This window comes from Coregonus clupeaformis, chromosome 4, assembly GCF_020615455.1.
Source record: "Coregonus clupeaformis isolate EN_2021a chromosome 4, ASM2061545v1, whole genome shotgun sequence".
Classification (NCBI taxonomy): Eukaryota; Metazoa; Chordata; class Actinopteri; order Salmoniformes; family Salmonidae; genus Coregonus; species Coregonus clupeaformis.
The window spans coordinates 13,123,254-13,142,171 of record NC_059195.1 but is presented as its reverse complement, the minus strand read 5'-3'; the positions used below and the strand labels follow the sequence as shown (position 1 = coordinate 13,142,171).

The window sequence follows — 18,918 nt, the reverse complement described above, 5'->3', positions numbered from 1 at the left end:
ATGCCTGACTCAGGCCTGATTAATCGATTTCCGCTGCACATGAATTTGACATATTTTCCTTTTCAATCTACAGTATAATTATGTTTTGTTTGATTTGTTTGTGTTGTGTTCCTTCTCTGTAGGAGCTGCAAGGAATCCATTGTTTTGACAGTGGTTCAACCGTACCCAGTAAGTATCAATCATTCTGTCTTTAAAGGTTTCCATTGATAAAATTCAGAGCAAACTTTTTGGGAATAGAGTTCAATAGACTGTGTGTCTGTGACGCTGATTAGTTTGTTGACTCTGTGAATCCAAGACAATCTGAGACATTAAAAGGTGGCCATATGTCTGTGCTGGCGTCAAAACAGGGAGGTAACTGCTGAGTGTTCACCTGGCTAACTCACAGAGATTTCAGTCCAAACACTGAATAAGTGGTCCAATGGTAGCATCAAGTCCTCTCATGGTAGCATCAACCCCTAGCATGAGACCCCAGATGAAACTGAACCTGCCACTTCAACAGTTGTTAGCACCCGCAAGGACAATATGGGGATGGATACAACGCCACAATAACAGCTACTGTGAATGTCGGTGAAATAGGTCAATGAGATGGATTTGTGCCTTCACCACCAAATAGGCAATGACTTGAATATCAAATAATAGGAATATCACTATGTCTATTGTGCTGTAAGTTCGAACTCTGGCAGAAATCATACTGTGTTGTTACCTGGTTTTTGGGAAGCAGATTTCAGACATCAACTCTAAAGAAAACAATAATGGTTTATATATGACAAAAGTAGCAATTACATCCAGAAAGACCTCACAGAACTTGTAAAACATATACAATTTAACATTTTCACACACAGCTCTGAAAATTATATAATTTGAGCATTAAGTTCTTCTAATTATATTTTCCTCTATGAAGACTGTCTCAAGGGAAAAAGCATGATGTTTTATTCCACTGGAAAGGGCCTCAATTTAAGAAGAAGCTCATCTTGAAAATGTCTTCTGTTTGCAGAAAAAAACAGAGAGAGAGAGCTCGAGAATCCCATAAGACGCATGCAGAACCAGCTCTTCTAATTCAACCTTTAATTGTTCTCATTTATCAGACATACAGTTGAAATCTGAAGTTTACATACACCTTAGCCAAATATATTTCAACTCAGTTTCACAATTCCTGACATTTAATCATAGTAAAACTTCCCTGTCTTAGGTCAGTTAGGATCACCACTTTATTTTAAGAATGTGAAATGTCAGAATAATAGTAGAGAGAATGATTTATTTCAGCTTTTATTTATTTCATCACATTCCCAGTGGGTCAGAAGTTTACATACACTCAATTAGTATTTGGTAGCATTGCCTTTAAATTTTTTAACTTGGGTCAAACGTTTCGGGTAGCCTTCCACAAGCTTCCCACAATAAGTTGGGTGAATTTTGGCCCATTCCTCCTGACAGAGCTAGTGTAACTGAGTCAGGTTTGTAGGCCTCCTTGCTCGCACATGCTTTTTCAGTTCTGCCCACAAATGTTCTATAGGATTGAGATCAGGGTTTTGTGATGGCCACTCCAATACCTTGACTTTGTTGTCCTTAAGCCATTTTGCCACAACTTTGGAAGTATGCTTGGGGTTATTGTCCATTTGGAAGACCCATTTGTGACCAAGCTTAACTTCCTGACTGATGTCTTGAGATGTGCTTCAAATTATCTACATAATTTTCCTTCCTCATGATGCCATCTATTTTGTGAAGTGCACCAGTCCCTCCTGCAGCAAAGCACCCCCACAGCATGATGCTGCCACCCCCGTTCTTCACGGCTGGGATGGTGTTCTTCGACTGGCAAGCTCCTCCTTTTCCTCCAAACATAACAATGGTCATTATGGCCAAACAGTTCTATTTTTGTTTCATCAGACCAGAGGACATTTCTCCAAAAAGTACGATCTTTGTCCCAATGTGCAGTTGCAAACCATAGTCTGGCTTTTTTATGGCGGTTTTGGAGCAGTGCCTTCTTCCTTGCTGAGCGGCCTTTCAGGTTCTGTGGATATAGGACTCGTTTTACTGTGGATATAGATACTTTTGTACCTGTTTCCTCCAGCATCTTCACACGGTCCTTTACTGTTGTACTGGGATTGATTTGCACTTTTCGCACCAAAGTACGTTCATCTCTAGGAGACAGAACGTGTCTCCTTCCTGAGCGGTATGACGGCTGCGTGGTCCCATGGTGTTTATACTTGCGTACTATTGTTTGTACAGATTAACGTGGTACCTTCAGGCATTTGGAAATTGCTCCCAAGGATGTGGAGGTTTACAAATTTTTTCTGAGGTCTTGGCTGATTTATTTTGATTTTCCCATGATGTCAACCAAAGAGGCACTGAGTTTGAAGGTAGGCCTTGAAATACATCCACAGGTACACCTCCAATTGACTCAAATGATGTCAATTAGCCTATCAGAAGCTTCTAAAGCCATGACATCATTTTCTGGAATTTTCCAAGCTGTTTAAAGGCACAGTCAACTTAGTGTATGTAAACTTCTGACCCACTGGAATTGTGATACAGTGAATTATAAGTGAAATAATCTGTATGTAAATAATTGTTGGAAAATCTACTTGTTTCATGCACAAAGTAGATGTCCTAACCGACTTGCCAAAACTATAGTTTGTTAACAAGAAATGTGTGGAGTGGTTGAAAAAATACTTTTAATGATTCCAACCTAAGTGTATGTAAACTTCCGACTTCAACTGTAGCTGTGCTGTGGCTCAATGACACAGACACTAGTTGTGGCGTCCTTCCACTACACGCCCTTATAGCATCTCTAATCATATTACTGTATTACAATACGGGGAATGGAATGAAAAAACTAGTGTTATGTCCTTAGGATGAGATAGTGTAAATGGAACATTCCTCTTCACCCGCCACGGGGGAATGGCTGATTGGTTGTGGTTTCTCTGAAGGGGTGGACCTGTTGCCAACTGTGTTTTTTATTCAACCCCCCAGTCGCCCAAATCTGCGTTCATCAGTGCAGCCAAAAAGGCCAAGTTAAAGTCTAATCCAGTGAAAGTCCGCTTCGCAGAGGAGGTCATCATTAATGGACAGGTCCCAGTAAGTACTACAGTACTGTCCTACAACACTACATCACTCTCTGTCTCATATTATTGTATACCAATGTTTTTCGAAAGCTAAAATTATGCACCTATGATATTGACCTTGAATCTTCTAATATTGCTAAATATGTTGGACTGTTAAACTGTATTGGATGCCATTCGTGTTCTTCTTTCCATTACCATTACTTGCCATTACACATTGTTTTGTCATTATATAAAAAATATGTTTAGGTGCAGTGAAATGTGTTGTTTTGCAGGGTCAGCCATAGTAGTACGGCACCCCTGGAGCAAATTGGGGCTAAGTACCTTGCTCAAAAGCACATTGACAGATTTTTCATCTTATCAGCTTGGGTATTTGAACCGTCATTCTGTCGGTTACTGGTCCAACCCGTTAACCACTAGGCTACCTGCCGCTATCTAACCCCCCAAACACCTACTGTGAACATTTCACAGTGTAGCGTAGCCTACTGATCAATATGGAAAATATTGTAATTTTCCACATTTTCTTCTAATTTACAGGAATCTGTGAAGGACAACTCTCTGCTCTTCATGCCAAATGTTCTGAAGGTGTACCTGGAGAACGGACAGACCAAATCCTTCAAGTTTGACAGTAACACATCCATTAAGGTACAGCAGTACACCCTGCCCTTCACTAAGACATCTTAATGGGGACATTGGTTAATTAAAAATGATTTTTCAATTTAACCTTACATCACTCATAGGCCACTTATAGAAGAGTTAATTTATTTGATCACTGTAGCATACCATATTATCTTTACTTATGTGCATTATACAAAGCACTCCCACAAAGGCAAGTCAGCTGTAACTTAATTTAAGTGTGATGCATGAAGAAGTAGGCCAGGACTTTTTTCTCATGGTGTTCATACACAAAACATCTCCGAAGTATACCGTTTTAATCTGTGTCATTTTATGTAATGCAGCTGACATTTAACGTCAATTTATGCACTGTATATTTGTGATTATGAATGTGAAACATCCTCCATTTTGAATAGGTTTTATTGAGAGAAAACTGATATTCTAGGATATGCAGTATTCCATAATTAAATTCCATTTTTAGCTACACCTACAGTATCTGTAATGCAAATGGCGCCGGAGAAGATGGCTGCCGTTTTACAGCCCTCTAACCAATTGTACTATTATGTGTGTTTTTCCGCGTTATTTGTAATTTATTTTGTACATAATGTTTCTGCCATCGTCTCTTATAACCAAAAATAGCTTCTGGATATCAGGACAGCGATTACTCACCTCGTATTGGACTAATAATTTTTCTTCAACGAGGCGGCCGCGAAGGATATCCTACAGACATGGCCCAAATCCCCGTCATTCGCATGAGGAAGAGACGGAGATATCGTGGACGTAGGTCAGGGTGCCTTGTAAGGATCCGACGGCGAGCGAGTAAACTGCCGCTCCCATCAATCCTATTAGCCAATCTTCAATCATTGGAAAATAAATTGGATGACCTAAGATTATGGTTATCCTACCAACAGGACATTAAAAACTGTAATATCTTATGTTTCACCGAGTCGTGGCTGAACGACGACATGGATAACATACAGCTAGCGGGCTATACGCTACATCGGCAGGATAGAACGGCTGACTCCGGTAAGACAAGGGGTGGCTGTCTGTGTATATTTGTAAACAACAGCTGGTGCACAAAATCAAATACTAAGGAAGTCTCGAGGTTTTGCTCGCCTGAGGTAGAGTATCTTATGATAAGCTGTAGACCACACTATTTACCAAGAGAGTTTTCATCTATATTTTTCATTGCTGTCTATTTACCACCACAAACCTATGCTGGCATTAAGATTACACTGAATGAGCTGTATAAGGCCATAAGTCAACAGGAAAACGCTGATCCAGAGGCAGCGCTCCTAGTGGCCGGGGACTTTAATGCAGGGAAACTTAAATCCGTACTGCCTAATTTCTACCAGCATGTTAAATGTGCAACCAGAGGAAAAAAAACTCTAGACCACCTTTACTCCACACACAGAGACGCATACCTCTCCCTCGCCCTCCATTTGGCAAATCTGACCATAACTCTATCCTCCTGATTCCTGCTTATAAGCAAAAACTAAAGCAGGAAGCACCAGTGACTCGGTTAATAAAAAAGTGGTCAGATGACGCAGATGCTAAGCTACAGGACTGTTTTGCTAGCACAGACTGGAACATGTTCCGGGATTCTTCAGATAGCATTGAGGAGTACACCACATCAGTCACTGGCTTCATCAATAAGTGCATCGATGATGTCGTCCCCACAGTGACCATACGTACATACCCCAACCAGAAGCCATGGATTACAGGAAACATCCGCACTGAGCTAAAGGTAGAGCTGCCGCTTTCAAGGAGCGGGACTCTAACCCGGACGCTTATAAGAAATCCCGCTATGCCCTCCGACGAACCATCAAACAGGCAAAGAGTCAATACAGGACTAAGATTGAATCGTACTACACCGGCTCTGACGCTCGTCGGATGTGGCAGGGCTTGAAAACTATTACAGACTACAAAGGGAAGCACAGCCACGAGCTGCCCAGTGACACAAGCCTACCAGACGAGCTAAACCACTTCTATGCTCGCTTCGAGGCAAGCAACACTGAAGCATGCATGAGAGCACCAGCTGTTCCGGATGACTATGTGATCACGCTCTCCGTAGCCGATGTGAGTAAGACTTTCAAGCAGGTCAACATTCACAAGGCCGCAGGGCCAGACGGATTACCAGGACGTGTACTCCGAGCATGTGCTGACCAACTGGCAAGTGTCTTCACTGACATTTTCAACATGTCCCTGACTGAGTCTGTAATACCAACATGTTTCAAGCAGACCACCATAGTCCCCGTGCCCAAGGACTCTAAGATAACCTGCCTAAATGACTACCGACCCGTAGTAGGTAACAACACATCTGCCACACTGATCCTCAACACGGGGGCCCCTCAGGTAGTGCGTACGGCCCAGTACATCACTGGGGCCAAGCTTCCTGCCATCCAGGACCTCTATACCAGGCGGTGTCAGAGGAAGGCCCTCAAAATTGTCAAAGACTCCAGCCACCCTAGTCATAGACTGTTCTCTCTGCTACCGCACGGCAAGCGGTACCAGAGTGCCAAGTCTAGGTCCAAAAGACTTCTCAACAGCTTCTACCCCCAAGCCATAAGACTCCTGAACAGCTAATCATGGCTACCCGGACTATTTGCACTGCCCCCCCACTCCATCTTTTTACGCTGCTGCTACTCTGTTAATTATTTATGCATAGTCACTTTAACTCTACCCACATGTACATATTACTTCAACTACCTCAACTAGCCGGTGCCCCCGCACATTGACTCTGCACCGGTACCCCCCTGTATATATAGCCTCCCTACTGTTATTTTATTTTACTTCTGCTCTTTTTTCTCAACACTTCTTTGTTGTTGTTTTATTTTACTTTTTATAAAAAATAAATGCACTGTTGGTTAAGGGCTGTAAGTAAGCATTTCACTGTAATGTCTGCACCTGTTGTATTCGGCGCATGTGGCCAATAACATTTGATTTGATTTGATTTGAAATGAGTGCTTTACACAGCTTTTCTCCTCTCTTCTCTTCACACCTCACTCACTCACGTGGTGGTCCCATACGCTGTGCACGTTCCTGGCACATGTCGTATTAATAATGAATGTCTCTTCTGTCTGTGTGAAAGGATGTCATCTTGACCCTGCAAGAGAAGCTCTCCATTAAGAGTATTGAGCACTTCTCGCTGATGCTGGAGCACAGAAACGAGGGCTCGGCCAGCAAACTCATGCTCCTCCACGAGCAGGAGATGTTAACTCAGGTGAGACATCGTGGGGGTAACCACAGTGGGATGAGCAGCCTCACACCCTGATACAGTGGGGGAAAAAAGTATTTAGTCAGCCACCAATTGTGCAAGTTCTCCCACTTAAAAAGATGAGAGAGGCCTGTAATTTTCATCATAGGTACACGTCAACTATGACAGACAAAATGAGGAAAAGAAATCCAGAAAATCACATTGTAGGATTTTTAATGAATTTATTTGCAAATTATGGTGGAAAATAAGTATTTGGTCAATAACAAAAGTTTCTCAATACTTTGTTATATACCCTTTGTTGGCAATGACACAGGTCAAACATTTTCTGTAAGTCTTCACAAGGTTTTCACTCACTGTTGCTGGTATTTTTGGACCATTCCTCCATGCAGATCTCCTCTAGAGCAGTGATGTTTTGGGGCTGTCGCTGGGCAACACGTTCTTTCAACTCCCTCCAAAGATTTTCTATGGGGTTGAGATCTGGAGACTGGCTAGGCCACTCCAGGACCTTGAAATGCTTCTTACGAAGCCACTCCTTCGTTGCCCGGGCGGTGTGTTTGGGATCATTGTCATGCTGAAAGACCCAGCCACGTTTCATCTTCAATGCCCTTGCTGATGAAAGGAGGTTTTCACTCAAAATCTCACGATACATGGCCCCATTCATTCTTTCCTTTACACGGATCAGTCGTCCTGGTCCCTTTGCAGAAAAACAGCCCCAAAGCATGATGTTTCCACCCCCCATGCTTCACAGTAGGTATGGTGTTCTTTGGATGCAACTCAGCATTCTTTGTCCTCCAAACACGACGAGTTGAGTTTTTACCAAAAAGTTATATTTTGGTTTCATCTGACCATATGACATTCTCCCAATCCTCTTCTGGATCATCCAAATGCACTCTAGAAAACTTCAGACGGGCCTGGACATGTACTGGCTTAAGCAGGGGGGACACGTCTGGCACTACAGGATTTGAGTCCCTGGCGGCGTAGTGTGTTACTGATGGTAGGCTTTGTTACTTTGGTCCCAGCTCTCTGCAGGTCATTCACTAGGTCCCCCCGTGTGGTTCTGGGATTTTTGCTCACCATTCTTGTGATCATTTTGACCCCACGGGGGTGAGATCTTGCGTGGAGCCCCAGATCGAGGGAGATTATCAGTGGTCTTGTATGTCTTCCATTTCCTAATAATTGCTCCCACAGTTGATTTCTTCAAACCAAGCTGCTTACCTATTGCAGATTCAGTCTTCCCAGCCTGGTGCAGGTCTACAATTTTGTTTCTGGTGTCCTTTGACAGCTCTTTGGTCTTGGCCATAGTGGAGTTTGGAGTGTGACTGTTTGAGGTTGTGGACAGGTGTCTTTTATACTGATAACAAGTTCAAACAGGTGCCATTAATACAGGTAATGAGTGGAGGACAGAGGAGCCTCTTAAAGAAGAAGTTACAGGTCTGTGAGAGCCAGAAATCTTGCTTGTTTGTAGGTGACCAAATACTTATTTTCCACCATAATTTGCAAATAAATTCATTAAAAATCCTACAATGTGATTTTCTGGAGAAAAAAAATCTCAATTTGTCTGTCATAGTTGACGTGTACCTATGATGAAAATGACAGGCCTCTCTCATCTTTTTAAGTGGGAGAACTTGCACAATTGGTGGCTGACTAAATACTTTTTTTCCCCACTGTAGACGACAGATAGACAATCTTAGGCCCTCATTCAGTTATAGTTACAGTGTAATCAAATATGACCCACGTTTGTTCACAGCTAGTGTGACTTGGTTGGTGGTGGGCATGTGATTAAATTATTGTAAAAGGTGAACAGAATGAGTGTAGAGTGACGGTGAGCACAATGCAGACCCTCCATCAGACAGACTGCAGATAGAAATTATCATGATGGGGCTGGAATATTGTTTTTCACCTTTTGCCCATTGTAAGTGTCTGATCAGACCCTACACCCAAACGAGGGCACTACGTTCATCCACCTCTGGCCTGCTAGCTCCCCTACCTCTACGGAAGCACAGTTCCCGCTCAGCCCAGTCAAAGCTATTCGCTGCTCTGGCACTCCAATGGTGGAACAAGCTCCCCCACGACGCCAGGACAGCGGAGTCACTGACCACCTTCCGGAGACACTTGAAACCCAACCTCTTTAAGGAATACCTGGAGTAGTATAAAGTAATCCTTCTTCCCCCACCCCCCATACCATTTTTTTTTTTAAAGAAGGTGGTTGTCCCACTGGCTATCATAAGTTGAATGCACCAATTTGTAAGTCGTTCTGGATAAGAGCGTCTGCTAAATGATGTAAATGTAAAAATGTAAATGTAAATATTTTTATATACAAAAAAAGACGAATTCATACTGTACATAATATAAAAATCTGCTTATTTTTTAAATGTATTTTATGATGAATCATTCTGCGCTTACATCAGATTGTTGCAAATGTGAGTTATACATTTTTGTAACATTGATGTTGTTTCTGTACGCATACAAATGAGGATATATATTTTAAGAATATTTTGTAAATTTGTGCAAAGTTTTTTTTTCACAGTATCTTTTGGCTTTTTAATCCATTATTCATTATTCATGACATCTCATCACTAAATGTTAATTCATTGTCCTTGCCTGTTGTCCTAGGTGACACAGAGACCAGGGGCACACAAGATGAAATGCTTCTTCCGCATCAGCTTTGTCCCAAAGGACCCCGTTGACCTGCTCAGGAGAGATGCAGTGGCTTTTGAATACCTCTATGTTCAGGTGATTCACAGCACATGGAAGACAACGCTGCATGATTAACAAATGATTATGTTGATTGTGTAATCAAAAGGTTTCTTTTTGTATGATATTCATTGATCAGTATTTGGTAAGATTTCATATAGAAACATTAACTCAAAAAAATGTAAATTATCTAGTGTTGACTTGGAGCCCAACACTAGGGGAGCCAAATGTAACTGCATTATGGTCAGTAACAATAGTCCAACCAGTTTAACCTTCTCTCCTCCTCTCTTCCTCTCCTCTCCTCCTCTCTTTGTTCAGAGCTGTAATGACGTGGTGCTGGAGCGATTTGGGTCAGAGCTGAAATACGACACGGCCCTGCGTCTGGCTGCCCTGCAGATGTACATCCTCACCATCAACACCAAGCAGTCACAGAAAGTCTCCCTCAAATACATTGAGTGAGTGGCTTGTGTTTTCTCTGTAGCTCAGTAAGTACAGTGGGGGAAAAAAAGTATTTAGTCAGCCACCAATTGTGCAAGTTCTCCCACTTAAAAAGATGAGAGAGACCTGTAATTTTCATCATAGGTACACGTCAACTATGAAAGACAAAATGAGATTTTTTTTCTCCAGAAAATCACATTGTAGGATTTTTAATGAATTTATTTGCAAATTATGGTGGAAAATAAGTATTTGGTCAATAACAAAAGTTTCTCAATACTTTGTTATATACCCTTTGTTGGCAATGACACAGGTCAAACGTTTTCTGTAAGTCTTCACAAGGTTTTCACACACTGTTGCTGGTATTTTGGCCCATTCCTCAAAGCAGATCTCCTCTAGATCAGTGATGTTTTGGGGCTGTCGCTGGGCAACACGGACTTTCAACTCCCTCCAAAGATTTTCTATGGGGTTGAGATCTGGAGACTGGCTAGGCCACTCCAGGACCTTGAAATGCTTTTTACGAAGCCACTCCTTCGTTGCCCGGGCGGTGTGTTTGGGATCATTGGCATGCTGAAAGACCCAGCCACGTTTCATCTTCAATGCCCTTGCTGATGGAAGGAGGTTTTCACTCAAAATCTCACAATACATGGCCCCTTTCATTCTTTCCTTTACACGGATCAGTCGTCCTGGTCCCTGTGCAGAAAAACAGCCCCAAAGCATGATGTTTCCACCCCCATGCTTCACAGTAGGTATGGTGTTCTTTGGATGCAACTCAGCATTCTTTGTCCTCCAAACACGACGAGTTGAGTTTTTACCAAAAAGTTATATTTTGGTTTCATCTGACCATATGACATTCTCCCAATCCTCTTCTGGATCATCCAAATGCACTCTAGCAAACTTCAGACGGGCCTGGACATGTACTGGCTTAAGCAGGGGGACACGTCTTGCACTGCAGGATTTGAGTCCCTGGCGGCGTAGTGTGTTACTGATGGTAGGCTTTGTTACTTTGGTCCCAGCTCTCTGCAGGTCATTCACTAGGTCCCCCCGTGTGGTTCTGGGATTTTTGCTCACCGTTCGATCATTTTGACCCCACGGGGTGAGATCTTGCGTGGAGACTAGATCGAGGGAGATTATCAGTGGTCTTGTATGTCTTCCATTTCCTAATAATTGCTCCCACAGTTGATTTCTTCAAACCAAGCTGCTTACCTATTGCAGATTCAGTCTTCCCAGCCTGGTGCAGGTCTACAATTTTGTTTCTGGTGTCCTTTGACAGCTCTTTGGTCTTGGCCATAGTGGAGTTTGGAGTGTGACTGTTTGAGGTTGTGGACAGGTGTCTTTTATACTGATAACAAGTTCAAACAGGTGCCATTAATACAGGTAACGAGTGGAGGACAGAGGAGCCTCTTAAAGAAGAAGTTACAGGTCTGTGAGAGCCAGAAATCTTGCTTGTTTGTAGGTGACCAAATACTTATTTTCCACCATAATTTGCAAATAAATTCATTAAAAATCCTACAATGTGATTTTCTGGATTTTTTTCCCTCAATTTGTCTGTCATAGTTGACGTGTACCTATGATGAAAATGACAGGCCTCTCTCATCTTTTTAAGTGGGAGAACTTGCACAATTGGTGGCTGACTAAATACTTTTTTCCCCACTGTAGAGCATGAATAGTAGGATCGATTCCCGGGTCCACCAATAGGCTACATAACACGTATGTGTACATGACTGTAAAAAGCGTCTGCTTAATGGCTTATAACATAACACTGCTGCACCACCACCAAGTCAGTATGAACCAGGTCCAATGTCTAGTCTGGTCCCCTAAAGTTCACACATGGCCCTGCATCTTCTCACATGTTCAATCTGGCAACACATTGTTATGAGGGCTTTTGACGCCCTTACACCATCAGACTCTCAACACTTACTTGAGAATAATCTGAAAAGAACTCATCGCCTCCACGTCGGATTAACTAATGACAGATACAGTAATGATTTCCCCCCTGATTGTTATGTCGTAAATACCACAGGTATTTCATATGGATATTGATTATAATCGATTAACAGTTGGTTAATCAATGGATCCTCTCTTTATAAAGTGATTGATGTTCGCTGAAGGAATGTATTCTGCTGTTCTATCATGTTGCACATGAAACCCGTGTTACCATGGTTTCTTGCTCTACAGGAAGGAGTGGGGTTTGGCACTGTTTCTCCCTCCTGCAGTACTGTCCAGCATGAAAGAGAAGAACATCAAGAAAGCCCTAACACACATTCTCAAAACCAACCAGAATCTGGTACCTCCTGGAAAAAAGGTGCTTTATTCTCCCTCCCTCTATCTCTCCTGTATCCTCTGTCCCCCCAGTAGCCTTAATTGCTCATGTTCTCTTTCAGCTGTCAGCATTACAGGCCAAGGTCCACTATCTGAAGTATCTCAGTGACCTGAGACTGTACGGAGGACGGGTTTTTAAATCTATACTGCTGGTAATTAACTACCTCTTCTTTTCTGAGCTCAAACTATTTGAATAACTACACACAACATATCAGAATATCATATCTCATTAACGAGTTCATGGAGTCTGTGTATTGTGTTTAAATTGTTTCCCCTCTGCTCAATGCTCACAGCAAGGAGAGAAGCACACAGAGGTAACCCTACTTGTGGGTCCCAGGTATGGCATCAGTCATGTGATCAACACCAAGACTAACCTGGTGGCGCTGCTGGCAGACTTCAGCCACGTCAACCGCATCGAGATGTACACAGAGGATGAGAAGAACGTTAGGGTGGAGCTACATGTTCTGGATGTGAAGGTGAAATCAAACATATCTTCAAAATGGACTGAATGTGATATTAATGATCATGACGATCAATGCAATGAGTTGACATCTAACCTGATTTAAAAAGCAATAATAGCATTTTCAGCAAAACTATTATACAAGGAAATGAATGCTCAATGAGCACATTGTATTCATTTGTTTAATGTGTTCATTGTCGTCCTCTTATCTCTCTATTCTCCAGCCCATTACTCTGCTAATGGAGTCCACCGATGCGATGAATCTGGCCTGTCTGACTGCTGGATACTACAGACTACTGGTGGACTCTCGCCGTTCCATCTTCAACATGGCAAAAACAGGGAATGCAGACACTGGTGAGTCTACACTCTAAACAGTTCAGTTGTTCTGAAAAGCCAACATACTGTAAGTTGATACATTATCATCACTGATATTACAGAAACGTGATTATCAACCGCTGTTTGGTTCCTTCTCAGGCCTAGACTCCAGAGTAAAGCAGAACTATCAGGCCATAGAGTGGGCGTACAGCACCTCCTTTAGAGGGTGTGAGGAGCACCAGCACCACAACAACCAGCGCTGTACGTCCAGGGAGCCCTCCTCTAACAGAGACTCAGACTACATGGACCATGGGAGGAGTGAGAGTGACATCTCCCCCGTCTATATCACTGAAATCCAGCAACCGCCCCAGTACAGCATGCACATGGCAGAGAGGGTAGATACCAGAGGGGGGACCAGAGGCCCAACACACCCGCAGCCCTACCTCTGTGTCCCCAGGCCCAAAGCCCAGGACTCCCCCCGCAGTGCCAAGGTCTCCTTCATCTTCGGGGATCCACCATTAGACAGTGTGAACCCCCAGAACCTTGGCTACCAGAGGCTAATGGACGAAGTCCCAGAGGTTCTACACGACCACAGCCCCATGTATGAGCGACTAGAGGAGGACTACAAGAGCAGGGATCCCATGGGGATGGACGGGGAGGGCTATCCATACGCCGCCAAAATCTTCGGGAACACCGAGTGCATTGAGGAGCCGCTGCTGCACGACATCTGCTACGCCGACACCACGGATGCCGACGAGGACGAGGATGACATCAGCTGCGAGGAGGACATGGGGCTGATGGGGGATCTGGACAAGGCCACGTTCCTCTCGCTCTCGGGGTCTAGTGATGACATCATCGACCTGACCTCCCTGCCCCCGCCGCCAGAGGGTAAAGACGAGGAGGATAACGAGGATGTGTTGCTTCACTCCCTCAACCTGGCCATCGCAGCCCCGCCCCCAGGCTTCAGGGACAGCTCTGATGAGGACGAGCAGCACGGAGGGGCCCATGGGCTTGTCAGGAAGGGCCAGGGGACCCGTGACGATATCCCTGTGTCCCTCATAGACTCAGTCCCCACACAGGGGGAGGAGGGCCCAGAGGGGGAGGGGGCCCTGGACGATGCTGTGGTGTCCACCTTACAGGCCCTGGAGGCCCTTGCGGCTTCAGAGGAGCAGAGCCCACACCCAGAGTCAGAAAATAGCACAGGTTCTTCTTCTTACACTATTGTAACGTTTATTCATTAACAACACGCAGATGTTCCAGCCATTAACTTTCAGATTTGTTGTTGTTGATTTTTCAATAAAAAACCATTTTGTTCTATGTTTCCATTTAGTGTGCGCATTGTTTCATTTATTTTGAACATAAAACATTTCCCGTGTCTCATTCATTTTGGTTCCAGAGATTTTTTGGTTGTTTTGTTGTTTTGTGGATCATCTTGTTTGTTTTATCATTTATGAACAGTGGCACAAATGCATTTCAACTCACAGCTTCCATACTTTTTGTACCAATGAATTGTGTGCTATTTTATAATATCTCTAAGGTGCCTCAGGTAATGTGTTAATAAAATGTCTGTCTCTCTGTGGCACACAGGTGTAGAAATATCACGGGCATTTAGCCCCGAGTCCTCATCGGACTCTGGCAACGAGACTAACTCCTCAGAGATGACGGAGAGTTCAGAGCTGGTCGCTGCCCAGAAACTCTCTGAAACCCATCTGAGACTATATGTGGCCACCGCTGACGGCTACCACACTCTGACTGAGGAGAAAACAGAGTTTCCCATAACACCGTGTGAAGGAAAGGCAGCCCTGGCCATACAGCACAACCCTCAGGAGACCAGGGAGGGGGGGAGGGGGAGGAGGGGGCCAAGTCCTCGGCTGTGTCCTCCACCCAGATCCTCCACTCAGACGGGGGAGAGATGGAGCCAGAGACCATGGAGACCAAGTCCCTTACCAACTACTTCAACAAACTGCACATGGGATCTGTGATGAGCAAGCAGCCAGGGAAGCAGAGTGACACTGAGGGCAGGATTCAGCGAGATACCGATGAATCAACAGAAAAACGACACAGCTACATCCAGAACTCAAATAGAGGGGATCCACCCAAATATAATTCAGACCCACCCAAATATAATGTTATTCTAAGGGAATCTCCATACATGAACCAATTCGAATTGGGGCGAACACCCTATCCGTATCGAGAGAAGCCCCCAAGATATCACCGGCCTCCTGAAAACAAAATGGCGGACAATCTCTCCCTAGACTGTGTGAGTGATTCACAAGCCTCCCACTCTGACAGGGTAACAATTAAGAGAGACAAGCAGGACTCGGATGAGAGAAGCCAGCAGTTAGACGCTCATCCCCGCTCCCCCGCCAAAGACCCCCACAGTACAGAGGAAGCTAATTTACCCAGCAGCGACCCACAGCAGCAGCAGACGAGGGTCCCCTCGGCCGAGCAGGACATCACACGGTTACACGAGTATCACCTGAGTAAGCGCATGTCATTGTTACAGGGCAGCGAGGGCATCCACACCCTCCAGAGCTCCCAATGCTCCTCCATAGACGCTGGCTGCAGTACAGGAAGCAGTAGCTGTGTCACTCCCATGGACTCTCCCCTCTGCACTGGAGAAAACATGCATCTACTCTCAGAATCTTCCCTCAAGGGGCTGGGCTATATTAGTGGGGAGGAGAAGGCCTATGGCACCCAAGGCCAGGGGACACAGCAGGGCAAGGCTAGACATCAGACCATAGACCCCACCCTGCTGAGGAAGATTCATGCAGCCACCAGTGCCGAGCCAGGGTTTGGTACCATACGAGGAGATGGCTGCCACCGGATGCCCAAGATAAAAGAAACCACAGGTACAACTAAATAGAGCAGTATTTTCCTTTGATGTCTGTATGCTTAAATGGTAAACACAATTTCAGGAGCATAGTGAGGCTGTTGATAAATTATTCACTAGCTGGGGATTAGGATATGCATCATGTTGACAGAGTAGTATTATCCATTCAGACAGAAAGACAATAACAAGCATGTCACTAGCTAAGGACATGCATACAGTGCATACATGTGTAGAGGATGTGATTGGTATAAGAAATATTGCTGTGTAATGGTTAATTATGTAACACTTGCTGCATGGAGATTTGATAAAAGTGCACACTTATTCTATTTTACCTCACTCTCTATTGTGAAAGGACAATTAGAGCAACGTTTTACTAAAAAGTCCTCTAATGAAAACCGGAAAGTGTTAGATATCAAAGCAACAGACCATGTTGTCAGGGAGATGCTTAACGATTCTATTTGTTTTTCTGCTCCCCCTAGTGTAGCTTGCACCCAGCTCGAGATGGCTGCAGGGGAAGACTCCTCCTCTGCTCTCTCCAACGAGGTCAACGCCACCGCCACCACCACCTCACCACCATCATTAACCAGTAGCAGCAGCACAGAGTCCAGTGTGCCCAGTGCAACAAAGCAGCAGGGGTGCCACTGCACTGAGCCCATCCCACGCCGCGCCCAGGCTTTTCCTTCAAGCTTACATCCATGCGACCCTATCACAGGCAGCCTCAGGAAGCCACCGCAGCGAAGGGGTCGGATGCTGAGGAGGAGCTGGAGCAGCATCACGCCGGGCTCCGGGAGCCTCGAAGCGCTTCTCGAGAAAACCAAAGCCAAGCTGAGTGGGAGGAGTTCCCAGAGAGTCCAGTCACCCGATGACCCCTCCAAGCCACAGAGGAGATTTGCTTTTTCCAAGACACTTTCCAAAAGCTTGTCTTTGTCCCAGGGATCAGTATGGTCTGTTAGATCAGTTAGCTCTCAGTCTTCTGGCAGGAGGCTTTTCAGAGGCACCTCTATCATGCTGCCAGCGTCATGGGATGCCAAGCAGCTCCGAGCATTGCCACTACCCAGACTGGACAGCAGCACCTGGAGGAGGTGCCACGGGCCCTTCACACACTGCTTCCCCAAGTGGAAGACCAACACTGATGATGACGATGAAGTTGGAGGTGGAGCTGGAGAAAACCCCACCTCCCAGCCGTTTTCTGAGGGTCAGAAGGCACAGTCACTCCCTACCAGCCCCAGTGTTGAGGCAGAGAACACAATCTTTCTGTACCTCTCTGGAACTGAACCCTCTGCTGTGGCTGAACAGCTCAACATGGCCAGTGGTGTGACTATGAGTGGCATGAGTCTGGGAGCGAAGCTGAGCCGTGTGAACTCACTGAAGGGGAAGACCTACACCCTCCCTCAGGGGTTCTCAGATGCACAGAGAGATGCCCTGGATATGATGGGCCTGGTGCGCTCCGGTGTAGGCCAGGGAGGGGGCCAGAGGTCAGAGGTCAATGAGTCCAACCTGTGGAGGTTCAGTCAGCTGCTCTCCATGGAGGCCCTAGAGCTGGGCAGCGCCTGCAGTCACATGGCCCTGGTGCAAGGCAGCCCCCAGGAAACCCTGCTCACCCTGACTCACAGTTTCTACACGGTATGCTGCTTAACACAGGCATGCATGTCACTGGTGGAGGGCTTGAGCCCTGAGAGCCGGCAGCGCGAGGTGGTGGCCAAGGTGGACGAGGTCGTCATGAACTATGTGTGTCTGCTCCAGGCTGCTGAAACAGCTTCAGGCAGTTCCCCCGATGACCAAAGTGTGAATGCATTGACACGTCACTCCACCATCATGTGTGCTATTGTCAACAGACTGAGTCGCTCACTCACAACACTCTACAAGTAAACATAACAACACGGTTGTCTTTCTGATTAGCGATTTCAAAGCCATACATAAGAGACATGGGTTTATTCGACCCAGACCAATGTGAACCGCTGTGACAAACCTTGCCTTGTGTATATTTTGATTGATATGTAAAGTCAAAAAAATTATATTAATCATGATGACACTTTTAAAAGTGATTATATTCAGGCCTCTGAGAAGAAGAATATATAAGGGTATATAAACTGATATTACTTGATAAGTTAACTTTTACAAATTGATAATCACCTTTTGGGGCGTAATGTGTAGATGAACCACTATTAGGTCTGTATTTTATTTGTATGAATTATTATGATACATTATGAACATGATACATATTATATGACAAAGAGCTCTAGACAAATCAACGCGCAAGACAAGAAATTATATTATATGATACAGTCCATTATGACCTCAATCTTTTTCATTTGCTGAATCCAACATAGTTTATGAATCTTTGCACATGTTCACTGAGTACTTTCCTGTTATTTTTGTCAGCACTCCCATAACATATTTAAAGTAAAAAATGTTGCAACCTGAAGTTGATTATTGTCTCCTTTATTATCATCAAAACGATTGTTATACAAAGTAAAGGTCCATTTCAATTTAAATTATCAATTAAAAAACATTATTGTTCTCTAAAGCCAAGTCATTTTCTGCTTACAGTGAGCGGGGCTTTCTCTAAAACCTATTTGTCACTAAAATTGCATAATTTATACCAAAAACTCTCCTGGATCATGTTTGGTTGTATTAAATAGTGTTTGATTATTTAATGTTTTACCATTTACTCAGTCCAGGGTGATGATCATGCATTTTGCACTAATGATGATGGACTGTCTAAGTTTGAAGGCCGGAGAGTGTGTCTGCATGATGTATATTCTGATAGTCTGCGGAGTAACCTTGCTTGAAGGCACAGACTGTACTGTTTATCGTCACAGTTACTAGCTAATGTCCCTGCTGTTTCTCTGAACCGAGGTTTCACTTTTATTTAAAGAAAAGCAGAGGCGTGTATTCATGGAGCCAAGGAAAGCCAGGCTTCCCCCAACATTTTTGCAAGAAAAAAAATTAACAAAATATATTTTCTTTCAGC

At 44.3% G+C, this 18,918-nt stretch overlaps 1 protein-coding gene across 1 annotated transcript in view; it reads left to right on the top strand.

Moving 5' to 3' along the window:
- Positions 1–18,369, top strand: part of LOC121553141 (FERM and PDZ domain-containing protein 4-like) — a 56,976-nt gene extending 38,607 nt beyond the window's left edge. The window contains 14 exon segments of the mRNA XM_041866104.2: positions 123–168; positions 2,965–3,069; positions 3,591–3,698; positions 6,760–6,891; positions 9,499–9,618; positions 9,898–10,034; positions 12,193–12,319; positions 12,399–12,488; positions 12,630–12,812; positions 13,021–13,150; positions 13,271–14,314; positions 14,699–14,902; positions 14,905–15,963; positions 16,429–18,369. Of these exon segments, the coding sequence (XP_041722038.2) occupies positions 123–168; positions 2,965–3,069; positions 3,591–3,698; positions 6,760–6,891; positions 9,499–9,618; positions 9,898–10,034; positions 12,193–12,319; positions 12,399–12,488; positions 12,630–12,812; positions 13,021–13,150; positions 13,271–14,314; positions 14,699–14,902; positions 14,905–15,963; positions 16,429–17,813 (4,870 nt within the window). The 3' untranslated portion in view covers positions 17,814–18,369.
- Positions 18,370–18,918: the final 549 nt, after the last annotated feature.